Genomic DNA, 17608 nt, shown 5'->3' with positions numbered 1-17608 from the left:
AGTGATAATCTGTTCTCATTCTCTTCATTGCTCTCCTGATTCCATGATCATTTCAAGCTCACAAGAACATCGACACTTCCCAAATGCAGCAATGCAGGAACTCGAGCATTAAATCATATTTAATGCTTAAAAGAAATGCTTCATTACAACACTGGAAAAGCCATTTCACCCCAACAAATGGAACACTGAAATGTATGAACAGTTCAGCAAATCCAGGATTTAAGCTAATGTCTAATCATGAAAAAGTAAAACATCAAAAAAGTCATAAATTAATGCTAACAACTACAATGCTTTAATGAGAGCCCTGGAGCTATGCGATAATGTCAACACAAATACATGTACTTACGCTGGCCCCAGCGGCCCGTCCGGGGGTTCAGGTAGTTTGGGTAGAGCCCGTTGGGTCGGTCCATTTTGGCTAGTAGCTTTCGGATGTGCATCACCTGAGAGGAACACCAGTCGGATCGGTTTTAATCCAAACAGGAAATGTTCTCCTTTTTTAATCTAAATATTTCAGCACTTCTATTTTGAATGTGGTTTCTCTTATTTAAGATAAAAGGCTATATTTTTTTTCTCAAAAAACTGTTGGCATTTTCTAGACCGTTATCCGCAGTTAAATAACAAATCAGCACGCCAGCATGAAAATTAGGACATATAGTGTACATTCATACTATTACCTTCTGATAGTAGGCTGGGTTTCCTGTCAGGTAGGTGAGGTGCACAAACTCCATGTGGAGGGTCCCAAACTCAGCCAGGATGCTACTGCCTGCTGACGCCCAACCCCAGTTACGGCCGACCCCACTGAAGAAAACAAGAACAAACAAGAACAAAGAAATGACACTTGGTCATGGTGGCAAAGGGTTAGGTTTCAACTTAAACCAATGATGGATGGACAGTTTGAATAAGGATTTACGTGTCAGTTTTTAGGGCAAGGATTTTCAGATATCTGCCTTATTCACATTATCAGAGCCCAACAAGGCTAGCCAGGCCTTCATTCTTATCATCATCATGGTTTTCTCTAATGTTTCTTATCTCGGATCTATCAAGGAATTTGTATAACCAAGACATATGCTAACCATTTCCCTACTGTTGCCTTTAACAATGCGAAAAAAAGACAATAAACACATTTGTCATGACCAGGACTGCACCACATCATATCATCAATGGCAACACCAGATTAAATTAAACATGATATAAAAGTATCATGTTGTGATATCACAGATAAATGCCACACATTTTAATTCCACGCTGTGCACACAAGACGAAACTCCCAGGAACATGTGAGAGCAAGAGCCACATTTCAGCCTCTGTTAAGGATTTAGTATTTAAAAAGGAAGCTACTTAAACTATCTCCAACATAATACGTAAAAAAACAGTTTCTTCTAAAGGTGAAAACAACTTATTTTACTACTTGAGGCAAAAACACAGTCAAGCACAACCAGACTGTGAAGGCATGCATAATACCAGCAGCTGCAATAAACGTTAGCAAATGACTCCACTCATCCTTGGAGCTCTCGCTAGCTGCACTCCATAAGACAGGAAGAGCACATGGTTCATGGAAATTACTGATGCGGTTACACTGAAGTAAAGAAGGGTTTAAAGATACAACATGCCAGAAAAAATATTTTCATTTTCAATTATTATTTTGCAACCTATTTAAAAGCTACAAGGTTAAATTACTTTTGTCACTGTTAAACTAAAGTGTTAATCAGTCATGTTGCACTTTTACTTAAAATTAGAAACCATGCAAACCAAATTTAAGAAAGTTTGATACTATTTTAAGTCTTTTAAATGCAGGTGTATTTCAGACTTTTTTAAGGACCTGTGTCAAGTTTAATAGGAACCTAATAAAAATTTAACAGGAATGCAAAAGAAATAAACTTTTTTAATGGCATGTTTTAAATTTTTCATCTTCATAACAACCATATAAATGTGCTAATATGGTATATAATCAATTTAAATATCTTTTGGTCTAGGGAAACACAGCAGAGCTTCAGGCTGTTCATATGCTCTGAAGTAAGAGTTGCAGCAAGTAAAACATCATCTTCAGCTTTACATGACAGGATGCAACATTAATAGGCTGTGACTTGTGTGTTTGTGTGTAAAGCAACTTATATAAACAGGTTTGTCACTTATTGTTTTTTCTGGTTTAAATTCCTCTGTGTACAGTTGTTCCCAAGAGTATTTGTGGTGCCTGTGACTGTGTAGCTATGGATGGTGATCTGTGTACACGTACACATACACACACACACACATAATAACTGAATATGTAGCGACCAGCAATGATGTAATTTGATTTCATTGTTTCATGCTGAATAAGAAAATGTAAACTAATAATAGAGAGGGCAGGCTAGGACAGGAGAGAGCGTACACATGAGGCATAAAACTGCACAAAGTTTCTCATTCTGTGCATGGGTGAAATGAAAGGGAGGAGGAAAGAAAACGAGAATAGAAAACACTAACAAGAACAGAAAGAGATGAATGTTAGAGTAAGATTATACATCAGGCAAGCAGAGCACTGTTAGAACCTGCATTACAAACAGGTAGGCTACATGTTTCTAAAAGTTGAATTTAACACTGGTTCTGGATTTTTTGCAGCTTTTTATAAAACTAATTTGCACAACTTCCAAAAATTTCCCTCAACACTTGGGCTTGGCTTTATTGAGACGCGCACACGCACGCACGCACGCACACACACACACACACACACCCACCCTTTCTGAGTTTGGAAGACCTAAAAAAAAAAAAAGTCAAAGCCAACTTTTAAATACATTAAAAGCAATGATTTTACTTGTGAGGTCCAAGCAGCAAAACTGTGAATGTGTTTCTACCTTTTATTAACTCTTTCAGTGGATTCAACAGCACCTTAAAAATGTGTATGTTGGTAAGCAAGATGGCGCCGCGTATGGATGCCCTGGTGCTTCAGTGCGTTACTTCTGTTTTGTTTTTGTGCATAACTTCTGTGTCTGGGCACTCCTCTGGATATTCTTACACCAGAGAAGAGCTTCTTAACTACAGGACTACAACACCTGTGGATTTACTTCCAATATTTGTCGCATCTGCGGCAGATTTACTGCTGACTGTGATCAGGAAAGTGAGACGCCGAAAGAGAGGGAAGCGAGCCGGCGCACTCGTGCGTCAGAGGAGACGCGGACTGCGGACTGCTCTTCCTGGGATCTTCCTTTCCAACGTACGCTCACTCAGGAATAAGATAGACGAGCTGGCCCTGATGAGAAGCATGAACAGAGACTTTGCCTCCTCCTGTGTCTTATGTTTTACGGAGTCGTGGCTCAGTGAGGACATCCCGGACTGCGCGCTCAAACTGGAGGGCTTTCATCTGCTGCGCGCGGACCGGCAGGCCTCTCTCTCTGGTAAGACCAAAGGTGGAGGTGTCTGCTTCTACATTAATAGTGGCTGGTGCACAGATGTAACAGTGATTGCTCAGCACTGCTCTTCCTCTCTGGAATACCTTTTTATTCACTGCAAACCGTTTTATTCTCCGCGGGAGTTTGCTTCATTCATCCTGGCCGCTGTTTACATCCCGCCAGATGCGGATGCGCAGGCAGCTCAGTGCGCACTCGCGGAGCAGATACTGCACATGGAGCGGACATTCCCGGACTCTCTCATCATTGCTCTTGGGGACTTTAACAAAGCCAATCTGAGCCATGAGCTTCCCAAATACAAGCAGTATATTAAATGCCCGACCAGAGAGGAGAGGACATTAGACCACTGTTACAGCACGATCAGCGGGGCCTATCGTGCGGTGCCCCGCGCTTCACTCGGACTTTCTGACCACGTCATGATCCACCTAATCCCCGCGTACAGACAGAGGCTGAAGCTCTCCAAACCTGTCGTGAGGACCAAAAAACTGTGGAGCAACGAGGCTGTGGAGGAGCTTCGCACGTGTTTGGAGTCTACAACTTGGCTGCAGGCATGTCATGTACCTGCCTGCTTCATTCCCTTTATTCCATTTTCTTCTACTCTATTCAATGTGTTCTCATTAAACAAGATCCATTATGCTTTTCATCTTTTCTTCACTTAGTGATAATCTGTTCTCATTCTCTTCATTGCTCTCCTGATTCCATGATCATTTCAAGCTCACAAGAACATCGACACTTCCCAAATGCAGCAATGCCATAATCCCTGTCCCCAAGAAACCTAGGATCACTGGACTAAATGACTACAGACCCGTGGCTCTGACATCTGTGGTCATGAAGTCATTTGAGCGCCTGGTTCTCTCCCATCTCAAGACCCTCACGGCCCCCCTCCTGGACCTGTTTGCAGATGACGCCATCAACATGGCTCTACACTTCATCCTGCAGCATCTGGACTCCCCAGGAACCTAGCCAGGATCCTGTTTGTGGACTTCAGCTCTGCCTTGAACGTCTGGTGTCCTGGTGCAGCCACAACAACCTGGTGCTGAATGCCCAGAAGACAGTGGAGATTATTGTGGACTTCAGGAAGCACACAGCCCCACTCCCCCCCATCATCCTGACTGACACCCCCATCACCTCTGTGGACTCATTCCGCTTCCTGGGTACCACCATCACCCAGGACCTGAAGTGGGAGCCCACCATCACCTCCGTCATAAGAAAGCCCAGCAGAGGATGTACTTCCTGAGGCAGCTGAAGAAATTCAACCTGCCAACACGGACGATGATGCAATTCTACACTGCAATCATCGAGTCCATCCTCACCTCCTCCATCACCGTGTGGTACGCTGGAGCCACTATCAGGGACAAACAGAGACTGCAGCGTGTTGTGCGCTCTGCTGAGAAGGTGATTGGCTGCAGACTCCCATCTCTGCAGGACCTGTACACCTCCAGGACACTGCGGCGTGCAGCTCGGATCTCAGCTGACCCTTCTCACCCTGGACACAGTCTGTTTGACCTGCTCCCCTCAGGCAGGAGGCTCCGGTCCATTCGCACCAGAACCTCTCGCCATAAGAACAGTTTCTTCCCCTCTGCTGTTGGACACATGAACAATAACCGTATGACTGTTCCCACCACTAACACATGACCCTACGCTGTGTTCACTGCATCATTCCATGTTTGGCACTGATCACCACCTGCACTCATGCATATATCTATCTACTTAGCACTTTTAATTCTTATTCTTATTTTTATTTTCATGTCTATTTTAGCGTAATTTATGACACTATGTTTGCACTGAAGCACCGCAGCAATTTCCTAATGTTGTAAACCTGCTCAACATTTGGCAATAAAACCCTTTCTGATTCTGATAAAACACTGCACTAAATACTCAGTGTCAGACAGTATTTTTTCTACTCTTACATCTGTATGATATCGCTCACAGGGGATATTGCTAATACAGTTAACATAGACACACAGCTCTGGCTGTGAGCACCGTCTACCTGCTGGTCAAACCTTCTGTCTGCAAGGAACTGTAAATCACAGCAAAGCTGACCTAAACTGAGAGGCAGGGAGACTAAAAAGTCTAGTGTATAACCATTATGTATAAACCATTTCAGGTTTCTCAGCTCACTGAGAAAAGGCCAAGGGTTTGCAGCGCTGTCAAAGCAAAGGGTGGCTACTTTCAAGAATCAAAAATGTAATGTAATTGAGAGTTATTTATCAATTTATCAAGGTTTAAATTAATAATAATAATAATAATAATAATAATACATTTTATTTGAGGGCACCTTTCTAAAACCCAAGGTCACCTTACAAAGAGAAAAATATATCAATAAAACATAAGATTAAATTAAATGGTTTCCCTGGATTTTAAGTGTTCAATCGGGTGCTCAATAGGGAAGGCGAGAAGTTTACTATTAGCCTGCTTTATCCATTCCAGAACCAGTGCGTGCTAATGCTTGTTTGGGATTATTGTCTTATCAGAACACCCTCTCAGCTGAAGGTGACAAACTGGCTTCCCTCTGATCTTTGACGTTGGTGTTCAAGGTCATGACAGGCTTGAGTCTTCATAGCTTCTAGGTTGTTCCTTGAACATCTTAACTAATTTCCTCTGATCTGAGGGTGAAAGTCTAGCTCTTCTTTCAGACAAAGTGGTGACACATCTAAGTAACACGTACTTAGTTGTTTGAACTGATGCTCAGTGTCTGTAGTTGTTTACAAATTACTCCATCAAGCTTCTGGAGTGGTGTTTCTAAAGCCCCAAACTCAACCATATTGAAAATGTTTGGACTACGCTTAAATGACGGGTCAGTGCCAAGACACCAACCATTGAACTCCACCCATTCTGCCAAGAAGAGTGTCAAATATCCAGACAGAATTATGCCACAAACTTGTTGATGGCTATCTGGTCAAGATTCAACTTCCAGAGTGGTTTTTAACCAGATATTAGTGAGGTTACATGTGTCAATTAGAGATAATCCAAAACGAATTCAAATGTATGTGCTTTATTCTTGTTTTTTAAATTCATTAGAGATGTATGCTGCCCTAGAAAAAGAACACTTCAAAGTAATCAATAAAACACGTGACCATGACATTCGTGCTCGTGATGAGTGGATGTAAACTTCCAACCACAACTGTGGTAGATATGAAAACCAAATAAGATTTTGAAGCAAACTTTTATCTGTAAACTCTTCATTAGTATTCTGGTGAAATCTGTTAAATCTTGTGTAGTCTCAAAAGAAAGAAAACTGGCATTTCTGACCATGTGGAATTTATTTCATACTCATTTCAGCATTTAAGAGAACCTAACAGATGATGGGATGGTTTTTAGTGGTAGTGTCACTAACCTCTTAAGGTTGACCATGGCCCAGGGGATACCAGTGGGGGTGTTGAAGGCAGGAAGCAGCTTCTCAGCTAGCTGGACTGCCTTCAGTTTGAAAACCTAGAGAGTGTGAGAGAAAGGGTTCACGTTAAACATATACACTTCATTCATTTGCCCGGCTAAATGTTCGACTCAAAAACCTGACAAACACAAGCATAAAACAACTGCCAACGACCAAACAAATGCAGAATGTTGGATACTGGGAGAGACATGAGTGCTAAATGACGGCCACAGAGCTGAGCAGATTTTTGGAGAATACAGAAATCTTAATATATGCAAAACCTCCCTTCAAACTGTGCTGCAGTTTGAGAGAAATACCGATATCTCTAGGGAGAAAACCTTGCAGGGCATAGGACACAGTCTAGATTTCTATTATCATGACTGGCGTCTAATTTCTACAGACTGATGCAGAGAAATGGACATGTGTTCGTTTGGAGATTACACAAGTTCTGCTGCTAGTTTGACAGATGAAGGCTCAGAAGCCCTTGCTGCAGCGCTTGTTCTTTTCTCAGCTTGCCAATCAAAGAGATAAAAGGAAACTAAGGTTATTCTACTGCTGAACTAACTGAATACCAGTAAATGCTGAAAGCTGAAAATGCCACTGTGGATGTTGTGAGTCAGCTCAGCAGCGACTGAGACGACAACATCTACTGAAAAGACCTTTTTCCAGCAGCAGGCGTTTACTTTCATCTGCGGTCAGTTGACATTCTAATAAACTATCTTACACATTTTACATCATATTTGAATAGAACAGAAAGAAGATGGCTTTTGTTTCCATTCTAAATTGCACAGGACCTTTATTTTGCTTTTGTTTCTGTTTGATGTCCGTGAGATGGGATATTCTTAATATGGTCATCTAAAGGACACATATCCAGCTGTGAGAACAGAAGCACACCTGCAGAACGGGTGGGTGGTTGTGGTGGGAGTGTGGGGGGAAAGTGGTGTAGTGTTGCAGGAATGCCAGTGAATGACGATGTTATGGCCTTTCAATAGTCAAAGTAAAGAGTGAAAGTGATTTATTTTTTACTCTAATTTTCTCTTTTATGCAATTAAAATAGTACAATTACAAATCCTCTTTGGGGGTTGCGTCAGTAAGGGTATTCAGTGTAAAACTCTGCTAAATCAAACATGCAACCCACTGAGGTGACCTCCTGTGGCAGGGAGGAGCCAAATGTAGCCTCTTTATATATTTTATTATAAGAGTCATAATAAATTTAATCTGCCTTGCAATAGTTTTACATCATGTATGTCCACATATAACTGACACTAGGAAGACAGACATGTTTTGGTGTGCACGGCTTTATGCACACAAGTTCAATCTCATGTCCTGCCTGATTTTTAAGCTACTTTTAAAATTTTTTTCCAACAGCCATTTTTGTAAGGCAACATTAAACATGGATGTAGCTTCTGGGTTGAAAAAATTAAGCCAATGCATAAGTGCCTAAAAACCTGCATTCTATCTGAAAACCACCACATGTCAATAACAGTTATTACCAACCCCGAGTGGTTGGTAATAACTCTAATAAACATTAACACAAGAGAAGAAGACACCCTACAATGAGTTGAAACATGAACTTGTTAGTTATTACTGCTTCAAAATCTTATTTGGTTTTCATATCTACCCATTTTCAGTGATATCTACTTTAATAGCAGGAAATTAACTAGGCTTATAATTCCTTTGTCTCTCTCTTTTCCATATTTTTTAAGAAACCTATATCTGACAACTGCATAATAAAACGCGAAATTCTGTTTTTGGCGTGCCACCCCAATATTTTAGAGCCCCCCCATATGGGAACCCCTAAGAAATAATTCTTAAATAATTCTCTCCCTCAGACACCAAGACAGGCTTCGGTCTCATTACTGCATAAAGAAGGAAAGGATCCTACCTGTTGTGGCTCCTATCGACCAATAAGCCTTCTTAATGTAGACTTTAAAATCTTATCCAAACTGCTAGCAACCCGTTTGGAAAGAATTCTCCCTTCTATTATATCAGACGAACAGAGAGGCTTTATTAAAGGAAGACATTCCTTTTTTAATATACGTCCCTTCTTAATATAATATACTCCAAAAATCATAGCACTGTCCCTGAGGTGGTGATCTCACTGGATGCTGAAAAAGCATTCGACTGAGTGGAATGGGGGTATCTTTTTGCAGTCTTGAGGAAATTTGGTTTTGGTGAAAGTTTTATATCTTGGATTCATCTTTTATATACTACGCCACTGGAATCTGTTTGTACTAATGATGTGAATTCTGAGTATTTTACTCTATCACGTGGTACACGTCAAGGTTGCCCACTCTCACCTTTACTTTTCACTTTAGCAATAGAGCCTCTCTCTGTGACTCTCAGAACGGCGCCTCTGTTTCAAGGGGTTATTCGTGGTGGTACGGAATATAGGGTTGCTCTGTATGCAGATGACTTATTACTATATGTTACAAATCCAACAATTCAAGTATTTCCTCTATAATGAAAATACTTCTGAGTTTTGGCTCTTTCTCTGGGTATAAGATTAATATACAAAAAAGTGAATGTTTTCCTATAAACCCAGTTGCAAAAGAGCTTAGACAGACAGATTTTAATTTCCATTTAGTTTCTTCAGGTTTTAGATATCTAGGAGTGCATATTACCAGTTCATTTAAAGCTTTGCGAACAGCAAATCTTAACCCTTTGCTGACCTATTTAAGGTTGGCTTTTCAAAGGTGGGCAAATCTTCCTGTATCACTTCTTGGCAGGATTAATATTATAAAAATGAATATCCTACCTAAATTCCTCTCTTTTTCAGTGTATCCCATTGTTTCTACCCAAGTCCTTTTTCAAATCTGTGAATCAAATGATTTCATCAGTTGGGAACAGGAACTGGGTCTTCAGTTTGTTGAAGGTTACTGGGACAAAGTAATTGACAGAATTCATTCTTCAGACTCTCCCTTATTCAGTTTAAGACGGTATACAGATTACACTTCTCAACATCTAGATTATCTAAAATATACCCCAGCATTCCTGACCTGTGCAACAGATGCAACACCTCCCCCTGTGATTTAACTCATATGTTTTTTGCCTGCCTGTCACTTCAATTAACTGGACTTTTTACTCTGAAGTGCTCTCTCATGTTTTGAGCGTTACTCTCAAACCATGTCCACTAGTTGCCATTTTTGGTGTTTCTGAGGACGCCACCCTGAACCTTAGTCGTAAGCAACTGGATATTATCGCTTTCACTTCACTGCTGGCACGGCGTCGCATTTTGCTGTCTTGGAAAGCTCCTCACCCTTCAGCCCGATCACGTTGGCTGGAAGATGTTATGTTCTTTTTAAAAATGGAGAAAATAAAATTTAGACTCAGAGGAAATGTTAATAAGTTCTCACAGATGTGGCAAGCCTTTTATCATTTACTTTAATTCATTGAAAACACTTACAACAGACTGAACTTTTGTACCACAGGGTTCCCTTTTGTTATGGTTTTGGGAGGGAGTTGATTTTTTAAATAAATTTTTTTGTTTGTTTTTTGTTTGTTTTTTGTTGTTTTCTGTGCGTGGGTTGTTGTTTTTTCTTCCTTTTTTCTTTTTTATTGTTATCATCCGAATTTTAAAGGCATAATTTGTTTTGATATATGTCTTTATATCCGTTGGTACTTGCTGCATATGTCAAATTACATGTGCAAAACTTTATAAATAAAGAGGAAAAAAAAGAAAAGAAATAATTCTTGAGGCGACACTGATCGTGTCTGCTTTTTGCAACCAAGATGGCGACTGTGGAAACGCTCATCTCCAGGCTTCAAACGGAGCCTTGAGAAACCAGTGAGTGATCATGCTACCTACATCCATGTCTTATACAGTCTATGGCCGAAATCTTGGCTGCGTGTAAGGAAGACACGTTTGAAGAGTCAGGAGACACAGGTTAAATTAATATAGAAGAAAACAAACAAAGTGGACAATATTGTAGAGCTTATGGTCCGAGTTGAAAAGATACAGTAAATGTAAGGACTTAATACAATATTATATTTTCAGTTGATATGCCCACTACTTATGGTAAGCTACATTAAAAATGCTGTATAACAAAAATGAACTGTTGTGCTTTGTTCTTTTTTTTTTTAACCTCATATTGTACATTGTGGAGGGTTATTAATAGCATCTGCATGGTTACAGTCATATACGAAAACTATCATTCACTGTTACATGCCATGATAAGTGGCACTGCTGCTGTTCTTTTTCTCTTGTCTTCCAGGTGTAGAGCTTCCACCTACTGGTCCATTCAAATTGAACTGGTACGTATTTATTGGCTGATCTGAGCACAGTAAGCCAATTATACAACATTCAGAATATAAAATCGTGCAAAGTTAAAACAGTTAATCAAAAAAACATGATTATTGAACATGTGTGCTTATAGGAGGTGGAAAAAATATCATCACAGAGTCAATAAATTAATTAATAAATCAATGAAGTTCATGGAGTATTTTCACCAAAGAAATCCTATGAACTTAACAGAAGTTTCCACAATAATCAACAGAAACTGGGAGGTCTGGGTGAGCTGATATGGACCGACTCAAATCTGATCTCACTGTAGCACTTTAGTAAAGTGTGAATGGCAAACATGTTGCCAGTAAAAAGAAAATGGTTCAAGAATGCCAGGCCTGTAAAAAATTTCAATTTCCAGTTTTGCAATGTGTATTTCACTCATGGAGGACAGTTGTGGGACAAATGCCCAAAGAGGCCTTTATATAACTAGTAGACAGCAGTGCCACTGAGAGAAGTGGTTCAACACAGGGCAGACGGAGGCTGATTCATCAACACAATCTGTCAGGGCTGAACAGTTTTATAGAGAGACCAGATCTATGGAAAATTCCTGCTGTCTCACAAAGTAAGAGGGAGCAATAACACATGCTGGTGTTTGCAGAATACTTAAGCAGCCAGGGGGACACTGTACAGAAGACTTGGAGGTCAAACTGTGGAGTTAAACATGAAACAAATAGAGACAAGGGGAGGGAGAGTGGGAATGACGCCGTCAAGCCGATGCAAAATAGGCCTGCATATGAACAAGATATGAATTGCATGAAAGGAAATGAAGAAAATTTACTCAGAAGGCTGAGAAGGGATGAAAGAGGCAGAGAGAAAAAGAAAGATGAAAAAGTAGGGTGGTATAGACGGGACCACACCCAGAACAAGACTATCACATCTCATCTGAGGGCAGATGCTGTCCAACCAGTACTGGTGGGATTTTTATCAAACAGACTGAATTATCTCAAACCAAACACACACACTACAAAGTAAAGGAGGATGGCTGACAAAATAAACTGAGACCCAGCTGAGCAACACTTATAAATGTGTGCAGATTTAAGATTGTCTCACAGTACAAGTAGCAAATTAAGTACTTAGAGGGGAGTGAGAAACTGTACAACTGAACCATGTTTGTTCTGTGTGTTTGAAAGCTTTCTTCAGAGACGTTGCACACTGTAAATGTGAATTTTACCTTCCACAACAATAAAGACTATTAAGGGCAACTTTGCTATTCTATGCCTCTTCTACACACATTAATATTTTACAGTCATACTGGTTTATTTTTAAAACACCAAATAAAACTATAATTTCAAGCAGGTACACTGTACGCTTTAGGAAACCTATGACACTAGCAGAAAATGATGGCAGTGTTGTTTCACCGTGCACGGTGTGTAAACAGCCGGTTAACTGCTGGGGATCACTTACAGAACTGTGGGCGTATGTGGAGCTGAAAAGCTGTTTCTTCACGCAGTGATAATGGCACGCCTATATTAGCAATTCCTATGGAGAGATTTGCCTTTACCTTCTGCACCGACTGACTTTTTTTTTGTCAGGTTGTGAAAGTTGCACTGTGCATGTACTCAGCCGTCATAAACCTTTCCATCTATCCGTGGCCTGTTGGCTGGGTGCACCGAGGCCCTTGACAAACTTTTATTGGCAATCTTGCTGCTGATGCCATCAAGCAGGAACAGGAGCCAAACGACCCACCGGGGAAACAGTCAGCCGCGTTCACAGATAAAATTGGACTCTTTATGATAATCATTTCCCTCCACTGCCTTCATTTACATGCAGAGCTACAAGGAAAAAAAATGTTAAGGAAAAGCAGCCAGAAACCAGATAGGTTTACTTTTCTAACAGACAGCACCAAAGAGAATCAGAGACAGATGTAGTGTTTCTGCTTAATAACTATCCGTACATTTGCCTGACTGATGCATTGCTACACTTAATACATGTAATGTTTGAGCCATTTTACTTGTTTTGAGGCAATTAAGTCTGATTTGAATCAAACTTTTTCAATGACTGCATTATTTAGTGAAAGTCATGTGGACATTTTTGGTACTAAATTTGTAGAAAAGTATGACAAGTGTAGCTTGATTATCTATTTATCACTTACAGTATATGAAAGGTTGCTGTTGTACCAACAGATTACATAAATGGGGCCTGTTTTGCTCTTTCCCAGCTTCATATTTTTAACCTAAGGTTCTCCCAGAGTTAGTAAAAATTATCATACTAAATACTGCATAACTTCCAAACTTCTTGATGTATGCTCAATCATCTAGGTAAGTAAATCTCCAAAAGTTGATTCTGTTCATCTGGATGCAGCGTTTTGTGGGAGAAACGTTTCGTCACTCATCCAGGTGACGTCTTCAGTCTCAGCTGACTGCAGGTTTCCCCAATCTTATAAACAGTATATTTGCATAATGACTGAAACCAGCCCACTGAAGGGACAATGGGCTGGGAGGTCAGTTCCTTAATCTTAATTATGCAACTTCTCATGACCATTGATCAACAACCACTGATCAAAGCCCACTGACCAAAACCCACTGATCAATGGCCATGAGTACCATTCACAGAGAGTTGGGGAATGGCTACAATCACAGCATTGTAAGATGGTCACAGATGTACCCTTAGGCTCCCTCCTCGATTCAAAGATGGTCTTTCCCTTTTCACATATATTGCCTCCTTGACTCCGCGCTCAAACCAGCGTTCCTCCCTGTCACTGTGTCCTCATCATTGAAAGAGTGTCCACTGGCCTGTAGGTGTAAATAGACTGCAGAGTCCTGGCCTGATGAGGTAGCTCTTCTGTGTTGTGCCATCCGCTTCGCCAGAGGTTGTTTGGTTTCCCCGATGTATAAATCCTGGCAATCCTCCTGGCACTTAACAGCGTACACTATGATACTTTGTTTGTGTCGGGGGACCCGATCCTTGGGGTGGATCAATTCTTGGTGCAGCGTGTTTTGGGGTTTGAAAGCCACAGAGACCTGGTGTTTACAAAAAATGTATCTCAACTGCTCCGATACTCCTGACACATATGGGATTCACTACAGGTTTTCGCTTGGGCAGCAGTTGTCCTTCTCTCCTGGATCGGCTGGAGCTTTCTTTAGGTGCCTTTCCAGCTTTGACAAAAGTCCAGCTGGGATAACCACATTTACTCAGGGCCCTCTTGATGTGCTGTTCTTCTGCTTCCCTGGCTGCTGTGTCTGTGGGGATGGTGTTTGCTCTGTGTTGTAGCGTCCTGATGACACCCAGTTTGTGCTCCAGTGGATGATGAGAGTCAAACCTTAGATATGTGTAGGTTTACGGTACATGTCAGCTTTTAGATGTCCCCCATTACTTATGGAAATCTCACAGTCTAAGAAGGCTAACCTGAGACTTTTCATATCCTCCCTGGTGAATTTGATGTGTCAGTCCACTGAGTTAATGTGATCCGTGAAACGTTTCTCCCACAAAATGCTACGTCCAGATGAACAGAATGCTTGCTTGCTTCTGCCTTATATACTGCATTTCCATTTTTGCTTGCATGTCTCATTTATTCACACATAGTTGCCATTTTCCTAGCAAAATACAAAACAAAACAAAACAATGAGATGTGACTCAAGACCTTTGCGCAGTACAGAAAATAGAGAGCATAATAACAGGTCCTCTTCAACAGAACAAAAAGCCTCAACATTTAACTGCCCTCGAACAGGTTGCTGAGAGATTTGGCATTAAGTAGCTCCAAGAGCGCGTCCTCATTTCGTATTCTTCATGTCTACTGAAAGTTATTCAACCTCAACTTTGACATTCTGTCCTATTCTCCAAATGATTACTTAATTGTGAAATGTACCACTGTTACATCATCAACAAACCAAAAAGAGAACCCTGCGTCCTCACTGCAGCGGAGTACCCAGAAGGCCAATGTGTATCTATTCTGTTGACATCATATTTACTGTAGCAAGGAGACAAGATTAGGATATTGAGAGCTGTGAGGTAAAATCCTTGGGGAGGATGAACCCAGACAGTGTGTTCTCTGGTGTTTCCCAACTTGTTTCTGTCATTCTCCCTCCAGGGCTGACAGCTTTAGGGTCCGGCCTTTTAAAATGCATTACAGAACGCCTCGAAAATCGACCACTGAAGGATGTACTCACCCAATGAAGACACACGCACACACGCAGATGTGAAACACACAATCTATAGGGGAAAAAAGCGCCAAGGTCAGGCAGTGAATTTAGGTCTGGCACATATATTTTGTACCTGAATAAAAAGCTGGAAAAGCACTATGCTAATTTGAACTTATCACTGATATATCACTATGAGCCTTTGCTGTATGTTAGTTGCCAAGTAACAAGGCATTGTTGTACAGCAAAGATATGGGACAATGTGGAGACAGTGATGCCATTACATAGTTAGGTAATAAATCCTGGGGATCCTTAAAAATACTTGCTGGGTTAGTAGTGCCCTGAGGATGTGCACATGTTTGTTTCAGTGGGTCAAATTCACAGAGAGCAGGTTCACGGTATGGCAGGAAAGGCTGGAGGTTTATAGGGGGACACCAGCTGGTTTTGTGGTCCTCGTGATAGACATTAATGCTGCTGGTACGAGAGGTTTCATTCTTACTGGGACCAGCTGTGCTAAGCATGTGTGCAATGGTCCTGTATGCCCATTTGAATGAAACTACCTGCCAAATGGGGCATCTATGTTACATCCTAGGGACTTGGAAAGCTGCTTCCACCACTCAAACACGTCTTGAACTCGGTCAGTGATCCAGTTATTGCACATGGGGATATCAGTTGTAAGCTGCAGGCAGCTGGAAGAGACTAGCATCACTGCAAAGCACTCTGATAGGAGATGTCAGAGTATGATACAGAAGCACAGTGTGCACAAGTACAAAAAGGAAAAAATATAAAACATATACACAAAAACCATGAACAAATACACAACGTATAGCTTTAACTTTTATATTTGGAATTTAAAAAATGCAGCTGTCATCGACAGGTGGCAGAATAACATCTAGAACCAACAGTTAAGCCATTAGAAAAAACTGGAACCTTCCACTTGGCCGAGGCCTTTCTGTGCAGAATTTACATGTACTCCCCATAGGAGCTGGTTACCCCACACAGCCTGGAGACATGCTTGTTAGGTTAATTGGTGACTCTGAGCTGGCCATAAGTGTGGATGTGGGATTGGATGTGGCGACCTCTCCACCTCTAACCCTGCCCCTCGCCCTATAACCACTGGCATAGGCTATATTCACCAACCATAAAGTGGTTAAGCAGTTCAGATTGATGACAGTAGCCCATCCATTGAGAATAATAAAACAATGCTAATATTTGCGCAGTATTCCTGCTAGACTTTCTATCCACTGCAAAGGAAAACGCTAAGTTAGACATCTGTGCTGGTGGAACAATCTTTGCTCTCAACATAAGTCTTTAATCTGATGAAAAAGGACCTTCACTTTGTGTCCAAGCATTTTGAAGGAGACAATCTGTCACATTACTATGAGTGCAATGAAAGCTCCTGATGGCAGGGAAGCTAGTCTTACACATACAATTCTCCTGCTGATGAAAATCACCCCTGCACTGCCTGAAAAGCACAGGAGGACAGGCTTTGACCCAGTCCTCCTCCTGGCGATATCAATAAGGCTAAGTGAAAAAAGCTAAATGTTCCACTCCATGCAATGTTGTAGCAGCTGGTACATGAGCATTGCCTCTGAAGTAACTGCCCTACATCACAGCAGGGTCTCTCTGCATTCCTCTTTCCTATATGTTCCCCATAAATATGAACCAGTGATACTTGCCCACTTAAATGTGATATATGGGAAATTCCACTGCAAAAAATAAATGATCAAACTGCCCTGTGAAGATTAACTCTTCATTTAGGTCCTTCGGTAAAAGAATAACTACGCATCACTTACAATACTAATGCTATTATAACAAAGTAAAATAAAACTAATTTGTATCATTCAGCAGGTACAGGTATGATTAATTATATTAAGCACCAACTCATTCCCCAGAGGTCACTCTCTGAAAAGAGCTGCTGTACAATTAAGCGCTTGCCTAAATGACTTAATAAGATCAACATTTCTCATACTGCGATACATACAGACACAAACTCGCTATATGCAAGAAGATGCACACAGTCTCTGGTGTAAGCAGTGGGCCACAGTTGACATGTAATGGAGCCTCCTAAAGGGATTAAGGGGTAGACTGTGAAATGTGCTGAATGTGCCTGCTTGGTAAGAAGGGCCCTGGGGGCCAGCAGGAGAGACAGGATTAAGTCACCCCCACCCCCCGTGTGTGTGTGTGTATGGTTACAGTGTCATTTCCATACTTTGTCTTGCCACTTTGCCATCACTTGATCCATTTGCTTATATTGTTTTGCACCCAATGGGCCAGGATCAAAGGCAGAAGGCACAAAGATGAGCTGCTGCAGAGAAAAACTCAAAGGCCATCATCAAACTGGCTCCGTGACAGCTTCATTTGTTGCCATCGGAGTGAATCAAACAGACTGCTGTCAAATGTGACACATTATCCATTGAGCATTAACTGAAATGCTGCACTAATGCCTTTAAAAAGAAGCTATGACTGATGAGTTACTCTGCCTTCATCGGGT

At 41.1% G+C, this 17608-nt stretch overlaps 1 protein-coding gene across 1 annotated transcript in view; it reads right to left on the bottom strand.

Annotated features, from left to right (window-relative positions):
* The window catches only part of man1a2 (mannosidase, alpha, class 1A, member 2), a gene marked incomplete at its 5' end in the record, with an annotated part of 107548 nt that overhangs the window by 29939 nt on the left and 60001 nt on the right, over positions 1–17608 (bottom strand). Inside the window, 3 exon segments of the mRNA XM_014336868.1 lie at positions 347–440; positions 675–798; positions 6718–6812. Of these exon segments, the coding sequence (XP_014192354.1) occupies positions 347–440; positions 675–798; positions 6718–6812 (313 nt within the window).

This window comes from Haplochromis burtoni, unplaced genomic scaffold (genome assembly GCF_018398535.1).
Source record: "Haplochromis burtoni strain Fernald_Lab_line unplaced genomic scaffold, NCSU_Asbu1 Contig_154, whole genome shotgun sequence".
NCBI lineage: Eukaryota > Metazoa > Chordata > Actinopteri > Cichliformes > Cichlidae > Haplochromis > Haplochromis burtoni.
The sequence above is the reverse complement of the archived record's forward strand: the minus strand, read 5'-3'. Positions and strand labels throughout refer to the sequence as shown.